The 20,832-nt window shown below is 42.4% G+C and overlaps 1 protein-coding gene across 1 annotated transcript in view; it reads left to right on the top strand.

Moving 5' to 3' along the window:
* Positions 1 to 20,832, top strand: part of DLC1 (DLC1 Rho GTPase activating protein) — a 744,850-nt gene that overhangs the window by 676,857 nt on the left and 47,161 nt on the right. Inside the window, 2 exon segments of the mRNA XM_030191431.1 lie at positions 509 to 580; positions 7,112 to 7,193. Coding sequence (XP_030047291.1) covers positions 509 to 580; positions 7,112 to 7,193 — 154 coding nt within the window.

The raw sequence follows: 20,832 nt of genomic DNA, 5'->3' as shown, positions 1-20,832 counted from the left end.
ATTGTTCGAGACTACGGGGTGTCATGAACTTGATTTAGGAATTTCTTCTAGAGAATGTGGGTGTGCCGGGAGATTACATGATTTATAGGAACTAATACCTTTCATGTTGATTGTCACAATGTGTGTGACAAAGGAAGAGTCCCCTCCCTGGGTTGCGACCATCCCCTGTTCTCAAACTACATGCTGTACAAGCCCCTCTTGAATCGCACCAATGAAATGAATGCAAGGGTGCTGTGACCAAACAAGAGAGGCTCTGTGCTCTATAGCATGATTGGCACGCTTAAGCTGAGACCCCATGAAAGCACAAAATAAAAATCTAAATTAAAAACGGGGAAACCCACCACCACCTCCACCACTAATGAAGGGCAAAGCCTGGGAATGAGCCATATTTCAGTAGTTGAATATTTACGTACATGCCAGTACGGTTCCCATAGTGAAATAAAATTTCTACAAAGGAACGTCTTGCTTGGCAATTCACTAACCGCAGGGTGTTTGTCTTATCTTGCAGAAATCGAGGCCAAGGAAGCTTGTGATTGGCTGCGGGCAGCGGGTTTCCCACAGTATGCTCAGCTTTATGAAGGTATGCTGGAAACACTTCAGAGGGTTTTCTGTCTTTCAGTTATGTCGGAGGTTCATTTTTTTTTCTATATTATGTCAGGAGAACGTGTGCTTGCTTACACACTTTAAATCTGTTCTGTTGATCTGATCTAAGTTAGATGCAATGCTATGTTACTTTACATTCTTAGTAGGAAAAGTTTGAATTTTTATGCCTCTTAGCTAGATTGTTATCTGTAGCACTCATCTTTCTACTCCTGGTGAACCAGTGCACACAACGTCTTAAAGAATACTGGACACGTATCAAGTAAAACAATGACAGTCTTTAAGAAGTGGAATTTGAAAATGTAATTCTACTGCTTCCATGCTTATGACAGATCTGAATATATGGAGACCCTGCTTTGTGTACCTTAATTGGAACCCTAAGTTGATGTTTCACCAATAAAAATAACTTGCACGACTTTTCTGTGGAGAAGTGTGTGGGCTGAGTGCAGTGGGGCATGCAAACAGAGGGGTTCAGACCTCGTCTGATATGTTTTTCAGGGCTTCCCAAGCCTGTCCTGGGGATCCCACATCCAGTCGGCTTTTCAGGATATCCACACTGAATATGCATTTGGTGAATTTGCATATTCTGAGTCTCCAGTGTATGAAAATATCTTACGCATATTTGTTGTGCATATACTGAAAACCCGAGTGGCTGTGGTGTCCCCAGGACAAGTTTGGGAAGCTCTGATATATATTAACTGAAGGGATAACATGGGGACTGAGGGAGAGCGGGCAAATGGAAACATGATCATACTGTGAGAAATAAGAGCAAAAAAAATACACATAGAAACCAGAGGCGTATCTGGACTCCGGCGGTAGGGGGGGCCAGAGCCAGAGGGAGGGGGCACATTTTAGCCCCCCCCCCCCCCCCCCCCCCGCTGCCGCCACCACCACCCCCTCCTGCCGCCAACCCTCCCCCGCTGCTGTCGCTTACCTTTGCTGGCGGGGAACCCCAACCCCCCGCCAGCCGTGGTTCTCGCTTTCGTTGCAGGCTGCAAGTTGCAAAGCTTCCTGTTCTTCTGAGTCTGACGTCCTGCACGTACAACGCGCAGAGGACGTCAGACTCAGAAGAACAGGAAGCTTTGCAGTTTGCAGGCAGCCTGCTGCAACGGAAGAGAGGACCTCAGCTGGCGGGGGTTGGGGTCCCCCGCCAGCAAAGATCAGCGACGGGTTGGCAGCGGTAGGGGGGTCCAGGCCAGAATCTGCGGGGGCCCAGGCCCCTGTGGCCCCACGCAGATACGTCCCTGATAGAAACAGATAAAATGACAGCAAATAAAGATCATATGGCCTATCTCAGTCTGTGCATCCACACCATCTGCTAAGCTCTACAATCCTTTCCTTTCCCTTGGAGATCCTCTCTTTTGTCCAATGCTTGTTTGAATTCAGAGAGTTCTCTGTTGGGAGGCTGATCCATGCATCCAACATCATTCCCATAAAAACATATTTCCTTAGATTAGTCCTGAGTCTGCCCTCTTTCACCTTCATCCTGTGCTTCCTCTTTCCAGAGCTTCCTTTCAGTTGAAAGAGGTCTTCCTTCTTTGGAGGTATTTAAATATCTCTACCTCATATCTCCCCGTTTCCTACTTTTCTTCCAAACTGTACATATTGGGACCTTTAAGTCTGTTCCTTTATGACAAGAACCACAGATCATTTTAGTAGTCACACTGGGCAGTCTGCAATCCTATTCGTATCTTTTTGAAGGTGCGGTGTCCAGAACTGTACAATATAGACTTGACTAAAAAGATATTTTTTTTTTTTTTGCCGAGAGTAGTTCAAAACGAGAAAACTTCTCACCTGACAAGTTTCAAAGGGGCTCACCTGGTTTTTGGAACAAGATGTAGTTATTTTTATATTGTTGGCAATGTGACAGCGTAAGTGGCAGTTCCAGAACTTGGCAAATGCAGCTTCCGTCTTTTCTGTTTGCCTATACCATTGTTTACAAGTGAAATTTCCTTGCATTGACATAATTCCAAGGAAGTTTTCTGCTAGGAGATTGCACATCAGCCTATTATCTAATTAGCTTCCAAGATGTGTGTGTGAAATGTCACACTGTCGAAAGGTTCTCATGGACTCAGACTTTTTTTTTTTTTTTAACTTTTCCGTTTCTTACTGATGTGTCAACTGCTGAAAATAATTTCTCCTTTGAATTGTCGGTGAATGGAGAATGAGAGAACTATATATTGCTTACCATCATGCAAAGAGGTTAGGAAGGAAAAGTTCAATTTATGCATTATGAGAATAGAGGAAGAGGTGAAAGGCCTGAAAATGACACAGCACTGTGAGATGATTTATTTTGGCTTGAATCTAGGACGTGAAGAGGGATGTTGGTTTATCCAGTGTACTTAACCCTCTTCACTGCTGGGACAGGAGGTGAAAAATGGAGACAAGATTTTGTTTCCTGAATTAGCATGATGGCTGAGAGCAAATTGCGCAGTATGTACACTGTCTCCTAAGGATGTTTGGGTAAACTGTGGTATATTTTATTTTTTCTTTTAAAATATTGGCCAGGGTAACTAACTTACATAATGGGAAAAGACCAAGGGTCCATCGAGCCCAGCATCCTGTCCACGACAGCGGCCAATCCAGGCCAAGGGCACCTGGCAAGCTTCCCAAACGTACAAACATTCTATACATGTTATTCCCGGAATTGTGGATTTTTCCCAAGTCCATCTAGTAGCGGTTTATGGACTTGTCCTTTAGGAAACCGTCCAACCCCTTTTTAAACTCTGCTAAGCTAACCGCCTTCACCACTTTCTCCAGCAACGAATTCCAGAGTTTAATTACACGTTGGGTGAAGAAAAATTTTCTCCGATTTGTTTTAAATTTACTACACTGTAGTTTCATCGCATGCCCCCTAGTCCTAGTATTTTTGGAAAGCGTGAACAGACGCTTCACATCCACCTGTTCCACTCCACTCATTATTTTATATACCTCTATCATGTCTCCCCTCAGCCGTCTCTTTTCCAAGCTGAATAGCCCTAGCCTCCTTAATCTTTCTTCATAGGGAAGTCGTCCCATCCCCGCTATCATTTTAGTCGCCCTTCTCTGCACCTTTTCCAATTCTACTATATCTTTCTTGAGATGCGGCGACCAGAATTGAACACAATACTCAAGGTGCGGTCGCACCATGGAGCGATACAACGGCATTATAACATCCTCACACCTGTTTTCCATACCTTTCCTATTCGCTTTCCTAGCCGCAGCAGCACACTGAGCAGAAGGTTTCAGTGTATTATCGATGACGACACCCAGATCCCTTTCTTGGTCCGTAACTCCTAACGTAGAACCTTGCATGACTTAGAGCCCTATTTACTAAGATGCGTTAGTGTTTTTAGCATGGCTACACTTGGCGCGTGCGCTAGCCATGTAGGCGCCTATAGGGATATTGTAGGCACGTACATGGTTAATGCGCATTAAAAACTTTAACTTGACTATTACGCTGCTTAGTAAACAGAGCCCTCAGGAAATTAAATTTGCAAATAGATTCACATTTAACCTAGTAAAACTTGCCTAATAATCTAAAGCTTATATAACCGAACTGCTAATGTTAAAAATAGCCTTTTAACGTTTTATTTGTTGTTTTTTTGCTTTTAGGGTTCAAATATTTTTTATTAAAACTTTCAGGAAAAGAACCACTACAGACAAAAAAAAAATGGTGTGTATCACGTAACATTTTAAAAAAGGAAACTGTTCCCCAAAATAGCGACCCTTCAATAGCCTTCCTTCCTCCCCTTCACTTTTTTACCACCAATATCTAATGAACGTCTTCCCCTTTAAAACTACATACTCTTCAGTCTGTGAAAAATCTTGTCTTATAATTTCGTGCCAACAACTCCCCACTATCCAGCCTCCTTCTCCCTTTACCACCCCCCACCCCCTCTTTATTGTTAATGAGTAGGGTATGGCTAGGCATACAAGTTGGCCACATCCTTGCTTAGTGCTGGCAGAATTGCTCTCCCAGAGTTCAAAACTAGTGTGGAAGTTCTGATGCAAAAACAAGGCTTGCCCTTTTTTTTTTTTTTTTGTCTTGTCTTCTTCTTTTCTTGACTCCTCAACATTCACTACTTGGCCCAGACTCAGTCGAGCTTCAGACCTTGTCAGATGTTTGGAAGGAAGATCCAGAACTTTGACATACAAAAAGATATCCAATACTGGGGCCAATTGTAAGCACTTCAGGAGAGTTTATTCCCGTGCTAGAAAGAATCTTTTTGTAAACATCATAAGGCAGAGGAGATTCTTCCTTGCGCAGTAAGAAGGTAGTAGTGAAGATCTTGTGGAATGCACAGAATTCATCTACTGAGTTGGCTTCCACTTCTCTATGCAGTACATTTAAAAGCCCTCTCGCCAAGCTCCCCAGTGCAACATCTACTACTAGTTATCACTTCTATAGCACTACAAGGCATACGCAGTGCTGTACACTATACACACAAAGACAGTCCCTGCTCAAAGAGCTTACAATCTAAATAAGACAGGTGACAGAACAAGTAAGAGGCAAGGGGAATTAAAGAGGAGGGGATAAAGGTACAGGCAAGTGAGCAGTGATTAGGACTCAAAAGCAGCGTCAAACAAGTGGGCTTTTAGCTTGGACTTAAAAACGGCCAAAGACGGGGCTAGACGTACATGCTCGGGAAGTCTATTCCAGGCGTGTGGTGCAGCGAGATAGAAGGAACAGAGTCTGGAATTAGCAGTAGAGGAGAAGGGTACAGATAAGAGCGATTTGTCAACAGAACGGAGTGCTCGAGAAGGGGTGTAGAGAGAGAAGAGTGGAGAGGTACTGGGCAGCAGCAGAGTGAATACACTTATAGGTCAGTAAGAGAAGTTTGAATTGAATGCTGAAACGGATAGGGAGCCAATGAAGTGATTTGAGGAGAGGGCTTACATCTGAAGGACTCCTGCTCAGTCCTTATACGTTTGGGAAGCTTGCCAGGTGCCCTTGGCCTGGATTGGCCACTGTCATGGACAGGATGCTGGGCTCGATGGACCCTTGGTCTTTTCCCAGTGTGGCATTACTTATGTACTTATGTACTGTGCTTTAGGCCAACAAAAGTCAACTTCTAAGCCTCCCTCTTAGTGTCTGAAAAATGCCCTTACCCCTTTGCAGAGACAACTTCTAATCACAAGGCACAGCAGCTGCTTCTGTACAGTCCAGACAGTAAGAAACCTTTCCCAGCGCACAGGGCCGAGGTCCAGCACCTGCTGCACAGAGGGTTTGGTCCACATCAAGCACTTCTGTGCAACTAAACAATCAGTCAACCTCTTCATTGCGCAGTGGTTTTTCCAGTGTAGAGCCTGGGCAGATGTCATTTTGCTTACCTCTGGGAATCTGCATTGTTTTGCTTGCACAACCACAATCTGAGATCCAGCTACGTCTTGACATCTTTGCTCACTCTGCATCAATAGTCCTGTTTCTTTTTGCAAAAGATGTTAAATGTCTTTCTAAATGATATTGCAAGGGCTTGTCAGAGTCCTCCTCCCAATACTACCAGTTCAAAACCAAGAACTGGATACAGCAAAGGCCTTTCAGGGGTTATGCATATGCAGAAATATTTGTTCAGCTTGCGGAGTCCAATGCACTTTGCTCTGGTTCTTTATTTCCTTCCTTCCATGAGATCAGAGACCTCCAAATGCTTTGAAGGAATTTCCAGACCTGGATCCAGATTTAATGTCAATGGATTTAGATCCCGAAAAGGAAGAATTTTCAATAGACAGTCCTTTTAACCTTCCCCTCCACCTAGGAATGAAGCTCTTCCTACCTCCCTGAGAGTCACATGACTTTCTGAGGTATGGAATTGACGATACTGGGGAGACTGCTGTACTTGGGAAGGGCAATGCATGTTCAGAATGTTTAAACTAGTTCTGAGCCTGGGAGAGTGTCCCCACCCACCTCTGTGCAATGACATCACCCACTTGTTTGTGGAAAACCAATGTTACAGGTAAGAAATGTTTTTAGTTTTCCTCAAGTAGTACATTCCAATTTGTCAGCTTTGTCATACTGATGGGTTGCATTCAAATGGATGAGTACTTATGGTTACAGCAGACAGACAGAGAGAATACCAGAGAAGCCAGGCTTCAGATCTGCTGACCTTGGGCAAGTCTCTTAACCGTCCATTGCTTGAGGTACAAAAACCTAATTGTAAACTTTTTGGGAGCAGGCAAATAGCTACTGCACCTCAACGTGACTCACCTTGTATTACCAGTGAAAAGAAGTTGGCTAAACCTGTGTTTGTTCATTCTTGGCGCTCTGTCATAGGTTTTTCATCTTTCCTTTTTGTGTGTTTTTCCCTTTTCTGGCCTCTACATGTTTAAAATGTGAATTTTATCAATATTTGTATGCAAAGACATGTTCTGCGAAGCACACATCTTTGTGGTATATGTGACAATAGGCTCAGCAGCTTCCTTTGGCCTGCTTGCCCTTCAAGAAGCTAGCTAAAATGTAGCTACTGACTTTGAAACAATTCACCTTTAAAACCAAGTGGTTTCTTGATGTCACATCACTTCTTCACTCCTGCAGATCATCTCTTTCCCATTAACATCACTGCAGTCAAGAGGGACCATGACTTTCTGGATCGAGATGCCATTGAGGCCTTATGCAGGTGAGTATGGCCTGTTTCGGGTTTGTTGTTCTGTGTACTTAAGACTAGATGAGCAAATGTTTGATTTTATTTTTTTTCCCCCAAAGAGTATTTTTCCCCCATAGTCACAGAAGGTGTAAAAGGTCTTCTGGGGTTCTTTTCTGAAATGGAACTTTTGAGCTCAATAAATTTCATGTTCATTCATATCTATTTAAATATACTGCCTGCATTGGTCTTAATTGTTGTAGATGTGTTTTCATTGTTTTGACTGCTGCTCAGAAAACATGAAGGCTTATTCTGTAAATATTACGTGTATTCAAGTATCTGTCACTGATAACTAATATTGATGCCTTAGCATGGTTTGAAATTGCCATAGGAAGGACTATGGCCTTGTATTGCGTTACATCTATTCTGCAAAAGAGGGAGTGTTTGTATTTATGCATTTTACAGACATCAAGAAAAACTACATCTTGCTAAATTCAACAACTAAGAAACATAAGAAAATCACATCAAACTAATAAAAAAAAAACAGTCCACCATTATAAAGAAACCCAATACACAAAATCCAGGAAAACTGGAGAAGGCAGTTGTATGTTACTGGATCTCCAGTAAATTTTCTTGGGTAGTGGCTAATTCTTGTGACTACAGAATAACTTTTATTTGTTAGGGTCTTGAGTTGAGGGGGAAGGAGAACGCAATTCAAGACCCTGATGTGAAGCATACCTCTTGACCACCTGCTTGCTTTGATAATTAAATTCACAACGCACCAGGTTATGAATTTAAAACTATAATTTACTGGTTGATTTTTTTTTCCAAACAAAATTCTGTTTATGCACAGAAAATTACAAACTAACACTCTACTTACTAAAGGCAGTTTGCTTTTATCTTCAGATGTTTGGTTACATTGTTCTTTTGATGACTTTTTAATATTCTTGGGGATTCTTCATTTTTCTCCTTGGGTTTTTGGAACTTCTCATTCAGGATTCTGAAAGGAATAAACTTACTCTGTCCCCTTTTCACTCTCATATATCACTCAAGGTGAATGCCCCCTTTTCCTGGCTTCTTCTAGCTCCACTCCTTTCTCTTTTCCCCATGAACCTCTATACACACTTTTTAGGTGGAGGGTTTTTTCCCCCTACATACTTTGAGTGGAGGAGTAGCATAATGGTTAGTGCAGTGGCCTAAGAACAAGGGGAACCAGGTTCAAGTCCCACTGCAGTTCCTTGTGAGTCTGGGCAAGTAACGTCTTCATGATTAAACGCTGGAATACTTATTCTCTAACTCTCCCTGCCAATGTTCGGGTGCAGACCATAGAACTCTACCCAGCACTAGAGAATGACATGGGAGCGGGTAATCGCGGTAAACTGCAGTAATCTCCAAGAGATAAGGGAATATTAAAGTGAGGATGATAAAATAAGGGTTCTGAACAAGTGAACAAGGGTTAGGAGTTAAAAGCAGCATCAAAAAGGTGGGCTTTTAGCTTAGATTTGAAGACGGTCAGAGATGGAGCTTGACGTACCGGCTCAGGAAGTCTATTCCAGGCATAAGGTGCAGCAAGATAAAAGGAATGGAGTCGAGTTAGCAGTGGAGGAGAAGGGTGCAGATAAGAGAGATTTACCCAGTGAATAGAGTTCCCAGGGAGGAATGTAGCGTGCAATGAGAGTGGAGAGGTACTGAGGAGCTGCAGAGTGAATGCACTTATAGGTCAATAAGAGGAGTTTGAACTGTATGCGGAAGCGGATAGGAAGCCAGTGAAGTGACTTGAGTAGAGGGCTAATATGAGCATAACGACACTGGCAGAATACAAGTCGTGCAGCAGAATTTTGAACAGATTGAAGAGGAGAGAGATGGCTAAGTGGGAGACCTGTGAGAAGCAAGTTGCAATAGTCTAAGCAAGAGGTGATAATAGTGTGGATGAGGGTTCTGGTAGTGTGCTCAGAAAGGAAAGGGCGAATTTTGGTGCTATTATAGAGAAACAACAGGTTTTAGCAGTCTGTTGAATATGTGCAGAGAAGGAGAGGGAGGAGTCGAAGATGATCCCAAGGTTACGAGCTGATGAGACAGGAAGGATGAGTGTGTTATCCACAGAAATAGAGAATGGGGGAGGAGGAGAGGTTGGTTTAGGGGGAAAGATAAGAAGCTCAGTCTTTTTCATGTTTAGTTTCAGATGGCGCTGAGATATCCAGGCAGCAATGTCAGACAGGCAGGCTGATACTTTGGCCTGGATTTCGGCTGAGATTTCTGGTGTGGCGAGGTAGATCTGGGGGGAGTCAGCTTAAAGATGATACTGAAAACCATGGGATGAGATCAGAGTACCAAGGGAAGAAGTATAGATGGAGAAAAGAAGAGGTCCCAGGACAGATCCCTGAGGTACACCAACTGACAGTGGGATAGAAGTAGAAGAGGATCCACTAGAGTATACACTAAAGGTGTATACGCTGGGAGAGATAAGAAGAAAACCAGGAAAGGACAGAGCCCTGAAATCCAAGTGAGGACAGCGTATCAAGGAGTAGGCTGTGATCAACAGTGTCAAAAGCAGCAGATAGATTAAGAAGGATGAGGATAGAATAGAGACCTTTGGATCTGGCCAGGAACAGATCATTGGAGACTTTAGCTAGAATGTGATTCAAAATCCTGGTCTTTCCTACAAAATTTTACACACGGATCATGGAATTTTACTACTCTTTGAGTCTCTGCATGGAATCTTGTCACTCTTTAGGATTCCAGAATCTTGCTATTCTTTGGGGTTCTACATGGAATGTTGCCACGATTTGGGTTTCTGCCAGGTACTTGTGACCTGGCTTGGCTACTGTTTGGAAAACAGGATACTGAGCTAGATGGACCATTGGTCTGACCCAGTATGGCTACTCATATGTCCTTATGTCCTAACCACCTTATCGGTCCTCTCTGATCAACCCTTATACCTCCTCCTGTTCACTTCATCACAGGACCTTTCATTCGTGGACTCTTTCAATATATGGCACCCGCATAGACTCCATTCGCTTCCAACCTCTGGAGCAGGCTGCCCCTTTCTTTTTGCTTAGAACCTTCCATTAAGAAGTTTAGGACCTCGCTGAAGACCCACCTATTTCAGTAGATATTCGGTGGCAGCTAGGCTTTGTCAGTTCTTTGGTTTGGGCTGTTCACCTGTGACCTTTTTCTCTGCTTCTCTTTGTACTACGTACTCCAGTTCTGTGGACTCTCTTGCGTTTCTCTGTCTAGCTATTTCTGTCCTGTTATGATATGGTGTTCCTTTTTCTTTCCTAATGCTTAGATTGTACTACTTTGATATGTGTACTCATAAGAGGCAGTATAGCAAATCATTTACTAAACTGTAAACATGTAAGTGAGAAAAATCTGGCTGTCATGGTCGTAATAGTTTAGTACATTAGCCCCTTATGTCTTAAGGTTCTCCCCATTTGTGTGGAAATATAGGATGAAATGTAGGGAGTTCAGAGTGGCAAGCAGGGGGTTAACTTTTCTCTCCCCTCCCAGATTGGTTGGTATGGAGGGGGTAGAGAACAGAATGTAAATTTTCTCTTTCTCCTTCCCCTTCACATCTACTGGCTCTTGACATACATTTTCACACCCAATCTCTAGGCTCAATCCCATCAGCTTCAACCCTCCCACCTGTTTAATTGTTGCTGCAGCAGAGCAATTTGAGAAATACAAAGGTGTGAAAATTGTATTAATCTGTTCTTTATTTTCTTCCTATAGTTTTCTTTCTTGTTCCTTCAATTGGCCTTGTTTTCTTTCTTTGTCTCTAGCCTTCCTTTCTTCTTTCATTTTTCTTCACCCCCCCCCCCCCCCCCTCCCTTTTGGTTTCTAAGGTTCCTTCTTTTCTTACCCATTGTATTCTCCTTCCACCTTGCTGCCATCTTTGTTTATATCATACGGCTGTCTTCCGCACCTCTTTTGCTCTGTTTCTTCACGAGCCTCTTTCCACTTTTATCTTTTCTCTTCCACTCCTTTCTGTTCCTCTCTCCTTTTCCCCCTCACGCCTTCACTTCTCATCTTTTCTAACCTCTTTCAACCTCCCTTTCCTTTAGCTTCTCTTCTTTACTACCCTCTCTCTCCTTTAACACTTCTCATACTTTCCTGCCCTTCTGTCTTGTCCTCCTTGCTTTTTCTCCCCCCTTACCTTTCCTTTCCCTCATAGCATGCAACACAAACTATTGAAGCTCAGCACCGGAGTGCTGCTGTTAGTATCCACACCCCCCCCCCCCCTTTCTGGTATGCTGTTAGTGTAATACAGGAAGCGCATCATTGGAGGGAAGAGGAGTTATGGCAATTGGTAGCACTGTGCATGCTCTTCTCATCACAGAGAACTGCTTGTCTGTCTTCAGTTCACCATTCTGCCATTCATTGCTATGCAGTGACTACTGCTTTGGTAGGCCGATTCAGCCCTGGAGAATTTGTGTTGAGGAGGGGAGGATTACCTCACTTCCAAGCACCACCCGTTATAATTCTGTCTCTGAAGTTCTTGACTAAATTTGAGGGAAAGAAGAGGGCCTCTGGGCTATCCTTCATTTTTAAGTGCTAGAAAACTAGAGCAACTCCTAAAGTGGAGCCCTGAGAGACTATGCATATAATCAGATCTTCTGTCACCATGCAACTGCTTCCAGATAACATTAAGTGAGCAGTTGGTGGAAATTACAGCAAAGACAACATCTGGAATTTAAAAAAAAAAAAAAAAAAGCACAAACCAAATATTTGAAATGCCTTCTAGCTGTAGCAAGAGCATGTCAGATGAAGGATTAACTCTCTCGGTTTGTCACAGGTGATATATTGTTATGTCAAAGAAGTTAAAAACTTCAGGATTGCAGTATGCTAAATTATAGTCCTATATAAACAGAGAGAACATGGAACATCAACCAGTACATCCATTCAGATGCTTTGTAGCCTGTCAGGTTCAGAGATAGAACAGTCATATTTCAGTAGCCTGGACTTCAGACAGTGATCGTGTCTTGCCAGGAGAAAGCTCCCACAGTCCCTTTTTATGATGTAAAGGTTGAAGTTCTAAAATACCAGTCAGGTTTGATGGAAAATGCAGTGAATCCTCATTTCTGATAATTGAGTGGCTATTTATCTTGGATATCAAGGTAAATCTAACCTGTATTAAGCGATATTGCCTAATTTGTACAAGCTGTGAAATTATAAGCACTTGTCATGTGTTCTACAGTGTGGGGGGATGGGGAGAGAGATTACTCTACAGCAGCCCCACCATTGTATTGACAAATTATTTCCATATCTGACCCGGCATAGAGCCCTTATCCCAGGTAGACACATTTTGTTGAGCTCAACACCAGTTTTAGCTGGCTGCAAACTCCCCAAAGACCATTAGCTTTGCCTCTGAATTGTACTACAGTGTAGTATAGCTGTCAGCCCAGGAGACTGCTATAAAAGAGGAATATTAATGGTTATAATACACAAAACATGTACTTTAGGAACTATTAGAAAATAAAATCGGCAAACTATTAACATCAATGTGAAATATCTTGATACACTGTGAATGTGTAATACATTAGGCTTGTTTGCTGTACCAAAAAACTTTTAAACAAAACAAGGCGGCAGATAAGGACCACTGAATCCAGGTCATCTGCCCCTTTCTGATGCAATACCATGTACACTCTGAAGTGGTGAGAAGCCTGAGGAGTATGAAAAGACTACTTAATAAGAAAAGGAGGTTTGGGGGGGGGGTTATCTTTCCCCTTCCACCCCCAAACCAGGACAGCTTTCCTGACATTGCAAAATGAGAAGATGTGTGAGATACTGGTATGAAAGCCTTTTCATAAAGATGAGTTTGACTGAAAGGGTGCTCCACGTCGCTTGGTCTGGTTTTGTTTTGCTGCGTCGTGTTGTATTGTAGAGTCGGAACTCATCTGCCTTTGTGAAGACAGATGAGCTGTTTCCCAACCTTTCTCTTTTACCCTAAAGCGCACGCTGCATGAAGAGAAATATTGATCCGTCAAGGATTAAAGGCTGACGTTGATTTATTATATGACTTTGATGGCTGTGGGTGCGTGGCTCGAAGAAGGGCTGTCTGCAGCCAGCTGTTTCTTTTCGGTGGTGCTCAGTGGGTAGCACATGCTCTGGAACATTTAGTACTGAGTGTAACAAGAGAACAAGCCATACAATAAATCATTCAGATGTGCAGGTACAGAAGGTCCCTGTTCAAGAGGCTAGAGAGATAAATGTATGTTCTCTTCTGGCTATAGGTTTTAATAAATTGGGTGTATTCTTGCTTATAAAGCAGGAATCTGAGAAAATCCTCCACATGACTTTTCGCTTTAACAGCTACATTCCCTTCACTTACAGTGGTTCCCAAACCTGGTCCTGGAGGCACCCCAGCCAGTCAGGTTTTCAGGATACCCACGATGAATATTCATGAGAGAGATTTGCATGCAGTGGAGCCAGTGCATGCAAATTTCTCATGAAAATTAATTGTAGATATTCTAAAAATTTGACTGGCTCGGGTGCCTCCAGGACCAGGTTTGGGAACCACTGATACATAGTACCTTTAATCAAACGCTTCACTGCATGTATTATATGAAAAAGACCATAAACCAGTTTGGTGTAGGAGTTTTGGGCAGGGAACATGTGAAACCATGGCAAGTTTTGGATTCATATTTGTTCTGGGCATTCCTTTTTTTTTTTTTTTCCAGGAAGAGTAGAACGTAAAGCGCAACAGTGGCATGCGGGCTTGTGATGGTGTCTGTCTTCTGCAGTCATTGGGTTGGGTGATCAATTTGGAAAGAGCAGACTAACTCCATCGTAGAGGCTGAAGTATCAGGGCATTCTATTCAACACAGCAAGGGAGAGGATCTTCCTCTCGAAACATAAGAGGTCGAATCAAGTGGGCTTTGGGTGTTTTGGGTATTAACTGCCTGAGAGAGAGTAGGTGGTACAAAGCAGAACTTCCTCTAGGACAATACCTCACTGAGGCTGAACCTGAGTTACCTTATGGTAGGGAATAACTTAGTTAGCCTGGCCAAGAGGGTGGTGCTCAAAGAGAGCGCAAGATGTTAAAAGCCTTCTGGCAGAACAAGATGAGGAGGCCCCAAGCAAGGATCCTCCCAGAGTGTTCTGGCTTGGTTGTAGTGATTGAGGGGGAGTGCCAGGGAGGCAGAGTGCTCCTCTTTCAGATGCTTGAACCCTGTGTTGTAAGAAGCTTCAAGTCTGATTCCAGGGATTATTCGAGAGGTAACTGAAGACTGCCAAGGTTTGGCTATTTGAACTATGAAGTCATATCTGGGACAGGTTATATGGGTATTGTGATTATGGTGAGAAAGCTTATTACATATTGAAATGTGGAGCTGTGTCATGGATAGGCTACTGAAACTATGGCTGTGCTTGAAGAGACTTAAGTAGAAGCTCCAAGTCTGTGAAGAAACAGGGCTGGCTATTTCCCTTGTGTACATAAACAAAGTGCTTTGACTTTTACCTGCATCCTGTATGTGCAGCATTTTGTAAGGTCCTGCAACCAGCTGCCAGTTGGTGCTACCACGGTCCACTATCGCAAGGTCCAAGAATAAGGTTTGACAAACTCTTTGTAACTACATCATAAACTAGGTTCATTACAATTCACAAACCTCTTTCCTGATAGTGCTCTTTTGATGTTGGGGCAGTTGGTACAGTGAATTCTGATTAATCTCTAGAGATTATCTGTCTGAAGGGTTTCTATGTACCTGTAGCTGCCCCAATGATAATTTTGCCTTATAGCTAAGGCCAGTGGTATGATCTGCTATCTCTCATCGGGAAACCAGTGTATTAATCTGCTATAAATAAGAAAATAAAGAGGAATTTCAGATTTCTGGTCCTGCAGTCTAGGGACAAGTTTTGCTGTTGGATAAGTGGTGTGACACATGTGCATTGATATAGCAGAAAGATGTGCGTATATACTGCACATCAAAACCACAGAGAAATATAGAGGAAGCTAGGGAACAGGTATATGTTGTTTGCCACATTCAGTGGAAAAATACTAGGCATGAGTACAGAGATTTGGATGTAAGAAAGCAGACATGAGTGGCCACCTCTCATTGAGTAATCTTGCACTCATTTTAGACTTGGACGTAATGACTATCCAATGGAAGCAGTGCATGCAAATCATTTTCATGCATATTCATTGGGGAAATCTTGAAAACCTGACTGGGTTGTTGCCCCTCAGACTGTGGTTGCCCACCCCTGGTATAAACAGAGGGGTAGCATGGTCCCTTGTACATTGTGGAAAATGTATGTGCTGCTTTCTTTGTTCAGTGTGTATTTGCAATTAAAAAAAAAATAGCTGCAATTAATTTAAAAAAAAGCTGCAAGGAAAAAAGTGAACAATTTGTCTGGGTTCTGAAAATTTTTGGCTAGTCTGTTTTACCAAAATATTTATCTGCTGGGGTTGAGAAGCACTAACTAGAGGCCGGCCGAATTTTGGTTTCTGTTTTGTTCTGAAATTGGCCCAATATCTGGTTTCTGCCAAAAGGTTACAGCTATGGTTTCAGTTTCAGACGAAACTGACTTTGTTTTTGGTGGAAGTCGAAAATTTGTGCTTTGTCCTATTTATCTCACTCCCTTCTCCCCTCCCCTCCCCTCCCCTCCGAATAGGCGTTGTCTCTCTCCCCCACCTAATTATAGACGCCCTTCTTGGGCCTATCTTACAATCCCTAGTGGTCTAGAATTTAAATCTGTAAATTTGGGATGATATGCTCCTTAGGAATTAGCCTCTCGGTGGAGATATAACATCAGCTGTGACTCCAAATGTGACGCAGAGTCAACCATTGAAAAAGCATTGTGGCTTTTAGTTTTTCATTAGCTGAGGTCCATGTGTGCAGAGGCTATTTTGCTTGGAGGTAAAATATAGTCTTTCATTTAAATTATTTCCGTTACATAGCGTCCCACTATTTCAGAGTAGTTATGTCCATCAACCAGCAGGTGGAGAAACAACAGAAACTGAGCTGAAACATCTCTCTGTCTTGACATCCAGTCCAACTTCTCAGTATTTTCTATCTCCAGCAGATAGATGCTTTTCATTTTCTGGTTCTGAGTGATTTGCACCTGCTTTACAAGTAGCTTCAGTCTGCAGAGTCGTATCTTCAGATCCTTGTCTCTGGTGTCCCGTGAATTTACTTCTTTCCTCCCTTCATCTCTCCCCTGTTTCCTGTGGAGCTCTTCTTTTCCAGCACAACAACCTTTAAAAAAAAAAAAGAAGAGGAAAGAGGTTTACTGGAGAGCAAGGGACAGAGTATCAGTCCTGATTCTTTCTCAGCTGGGGTAAGACTTTTTGAGACTGTAAGCTTGGAGGGAGCAGCCAGCAGTGGTAAGTCCAACTGAAGCTTGACTCAGAACCACTTGGAGGGCTGCAAATTCTACTCGGTGCAGGGGAGGGATCCTGACTCACCACTTGGAACTGCATTGTGCTGCATTTTTCTGCCAGTCGGGGTGAATGGCAACTCATGTGGAGGCAGTTAAGCGATTTTCCTGCTGTGGGACCCACCGGCCAGCATCGGGGCATTGCAGTGAGTGTAAGTCAGGAATCCTGTTGGTTGATGGAAACAACTATCCCACAGGTTCTGGAATACTGGGAAGCTACATTATGGAAGGAGAAATTATGTCTTACCTGAGAATTTTAGTCATCAGACCTAATTTCTCCATATATTCTGGCTTGGATACTAATTGGATGATTCTGAAAAATTTCCAGGCTCTGTTAAATATGATGAAGATGCAGCATTTTAATCAAACTTGTGGCTTGCTGAAGCTAGATTCTATGAGACAGGAACCTGTAATGATTGTTTTCAGTCACAAGTACGGGTCAGCTTATAGTGTTTGTGGGGAAATAATATTACAATGAAATGAAGTTTATATATTAAAAGGTCATGGATTTGATATACTGCCTTTCTGTGGGTACAACCAAAGCAGTTTACATATATGCAGGTACTTTCTCTGTCCCTAATGGGCTCAAAATCTACCTGGGACAATGGACAGTTAAGGAACTTGCCCAGGGTCACAAGGAGCTGCAGTGAGAATTGAACCCAGTTCCCCAGGTTCTCAGACCACTGCACTAACCATTATGCTCTTGATTATAATTTTTTAGGAAGATGAAAACATGAGGAAAGTTATCAAAGAAAATCCAATTCAATTACAAAAGTTTTTAATAAATATGTGTGTTCATCTACACAAGTCCGTGGCACAAAAATGAAGGAATTGACGTGGCCATGTTTCGGCAACAATGCCTGCATCAGGAGTCACAAATTCTAAAGACTGTGTCACTGAAACACATACTATGATGAACTGTTAAAGACAATCAATCCAGACTGTAATCTGGAGAAAGAATGTAAACATTGCTTCATCACAGGGCTCTCTCTTCTTTAAATAAAAAAACGTTTCTCAGTGTAGGTATCCAGAGGTACTTAGCTGTCAGAACACTCCTAAATAGCAATTATTCTGGGTTCGTGTATAGGGGAGCGTACCACTTTAGCCCAATGACTAACTAGTTGTTGTAAAAAGGAACAGTGCCACAGATGGAATATATATTATTATTATTTATTAAGTAAAGAAATATATATATAAATCTGAAGCAAAATACAAAATAACTTGCTATAAAAATAGATTATCACCCAAAATATAGATAATGGAATATGATTATCCTAATGGACTAACTAAATGAGACAGTGATTACACAACCTATCACAATACTGATATCCTAATGATTAGCATTAGAAGTTACACCACACATCTTATGCAAAATACCTTTAGCAGCTAAATTCATAGACCATAAGTCATGACATAACCCATCTGTCATAGACAAAGCAAAGAACTAATTATCCCCATGACCATAGGTAGTAAATCTTGTTATCTCACCCTGCAGTCTATGGCAGACTTCCAGTGGTAAAGAAGCGGATTCCTCCTCTTAGATTCCAGCTGACGCGGCAGCAAGTCTTAGTCCAGGAATGAAGTCCGAGGTCTGTCTTCTGGACACAGATTACACAGTCATAAGTAAGGCCGTAAACTGTAGCTGAGCGAACCTTGTGAATTTGTTACAAGGTATGCAGTTCACTGGTGTTTAGGAAAATCAGTCTCTAGCTATTCTAGAGCCTTCTATCCACCTGCAAGTCTTCCGGTCGTCTCCTCCTCTTCCTTCCTCTTCAGTCCAAACGTTTGGTATATCCAAGGGTCAGAAGATACCTGTGGACCAATCACAGATGGTATAATCATGTCCAGCCAGCTTCATGGTCAAGAAGCAAGCCTTTGTTCTAGTTTCGATGACAAGCAAACCTCCCTGTCAGCTCACATACTCCTGTGTCTCTCTCCTCCAATCTTCCCAGGAGATAGCAGCCAGTTTGCAACACAGAATATGTCCTTGGATGAAATCATCTTGCTATGCTCAGCAGTAATGTTCCTTTGACAAAGCTAGTTACTGATGTTCTTGCCGGTATTGGCGACTGCCACTACTGCACTATGTAAGCCACATTGGGCCTGCAAATAGGTGGGAAAATGTGGGATACAAATGCAACAAATAAATAAATAAAGGCCAAAAGCTGTAATCCATACTGTTGTAATGGCTATATAGGCCAAGACCAGCCAAGGTGAGATCTCAGGTAAATACTCCTTCATCAGCCCACTGCACTAACCTTTAGGCTCTTGATTGTAATTTTTCAGAGCATATAGACCTTGCATTCACTAACATCAATGGGCTTTTTTTATTCTGGAGTGTACGTCAGGCTGGTATTATGTCCACAGTGTAGACCAGCGCCTGAACTCCTTTACCCTATTTTAGTAAGAATCTGTATCATGCTTGTCCTTTAATCAGTTTTAGAATTAAATACAAAATGGGAAACATCTCGGTGCTACGTTTTTTTGTTTCTTGTGCACAGTTTGGGTAAGTATAAAAAGCTGGTAATCATGATTTTGTTTTTTAACATGCGCTTATATAGTTCCTGTATCAGAGGATATTTGACAATATCAGCCTTGACTTGAGAACCTAAACGTGCCAGACTTCTTGAAGGTCCTGCTTAAAATGGCTCTCCTAGCCTGTGCTTGCAGTTCCTGGGACCCCTCCGGATTTAGCAGAGGGCTGCCACCTGCAAGCTCATACAATCCCCAGTGGACCTAATTGGCTCATGATTACACAACCAAACTTTAGGTTTCAGCTGAAACGCAGGCACTAAGGTTCGGCTGTGGTTTTGATCTCGGCCTAAACACTGTTCCCTCTAAGCTTAATGGGAGTCCTTCATCTACAGTCCTGCCAGTGATGGGTGCTGTTTCACTATCACATTTTCAATAGTGAAGGACAGGCAAGTTCTGCAGGACTCCCAGGTTACCTGCCTGTCCCTAGAGACTGAAAATATAATATTGAAGCACCACCCCCTATGGGTAGCCGTGCAGTTGGAGGACACCTGTACAGAAGAGCAGTGGGCTGAAAGTGACAGTTTCAGTACCTGTTTCGGTTTGCCTCTGATTGAAACACAAAATTTTCAGCAAGTATGGCTTGGTGTTTGAATTAGTAGGAAATTACAAACAGGATGCAGTTTTTACCCTCCAGTGAAATATGTTTTGTATTGCTCAGTTTTGTTTTTAAACTGTAGTTGCAAATTTTAGTTTAGGTTTAATTATTAAAGGTCCACAGAATACCAGTATGTAAAAACCCAAAGAGAGACCCATTTCAGCACTTCATACTGGTTATCCTGAAAACTGACTATCCTAAGATTTATAGTAAATGTGTTCTTTTCGGCCTGGCTCTAAGTATCTTCTTTTGCCAGATCAGAGTGGTTTAGCTAGAGAAAGCTGGTCACAAGCAACAGGATGATGGAAGATAAAGGATTCCTGACTTGGAGGCTCCTCTCTGCTCTGTACCAGTTAGAGATGCCATCATTAGACATTAGACAGGAATTTGCATGTGCTGCTGGACTTTGGTAGTAGCAAGATTTAGAGAGTCTGAAGTTGATCTCTGATGGTAGGGTTGTAAAACAGAAGGATTTGGAGGTCATTTCAAGAAAGAAAATAAACAGAGGTATGGCAAGCTGCAGAACTTGTCTAGATGGGTATGTTGGTGAATTGTTGCCTTAGAGTCTAATTCTCTGTTGACTAACTTGTTTAGTCTGGATATTTGTTTTCAGGAATGGAGAAAAGTTTGTTTTATAAGCAAACTGATCCATTATTCCCTACTCCTCAATCCCTCTTACCATCAGTCGATCTGTAATGCATACGGCAGGCTGTTCCTCCCCATTAGTCTGTCTGCTGTGCATAGAGCAAATTTATCTCATGGTTGGTAATGGGAACATTCAACCAAAGTATGCTCTGTCGTATCATGATATGGTCTCCAATAAATTGTCCTTTCCCTTCCCTGAGCTATTTATAAAGTGTATCCATTCTCATTGAATTGTACATTGTAAATTGGATTCCAAAAGCCAAGGACTTGTTTGTCCTTCTCACATATAACCTTAATTTCATTTAGGGTTTGTTAAAAGCTATATAAAACTGAGTATTAGTTTTCTAGCTCTGCAGATCTGGATAAAATTGTTGACTGGCAGTAGAGGTACCCACATGGTAGTAACCAGGTGCTATTTTGGTTCCAGGGTCATGTATAAAGAAGACGGTTATGCCTTTCTTCCTCCCTCCTGGCAGTTTCCTCCTGCCTCTTTTTACTTTCAGCTCACTCGAAACCAAGGTTGAC

Source organism: Microcaecilia unicolor, chromosome 2 (genome assembly GCF_901765095.1).
Source record: "Microcaecilia unicolor chromosome 2, aMicUni1.1, whole genome shotgun sequence".
Classification (NCBI taxonomy): Eukaryota; Metazoa; Chordata; class Amphibia; order Gymnophiona; family Siphonopidae; genus Microcaecilia; species Microcaecilia unicolor.
This window is presented reverse-complemented; position numbering and strand designations above follow the sequence as displayed.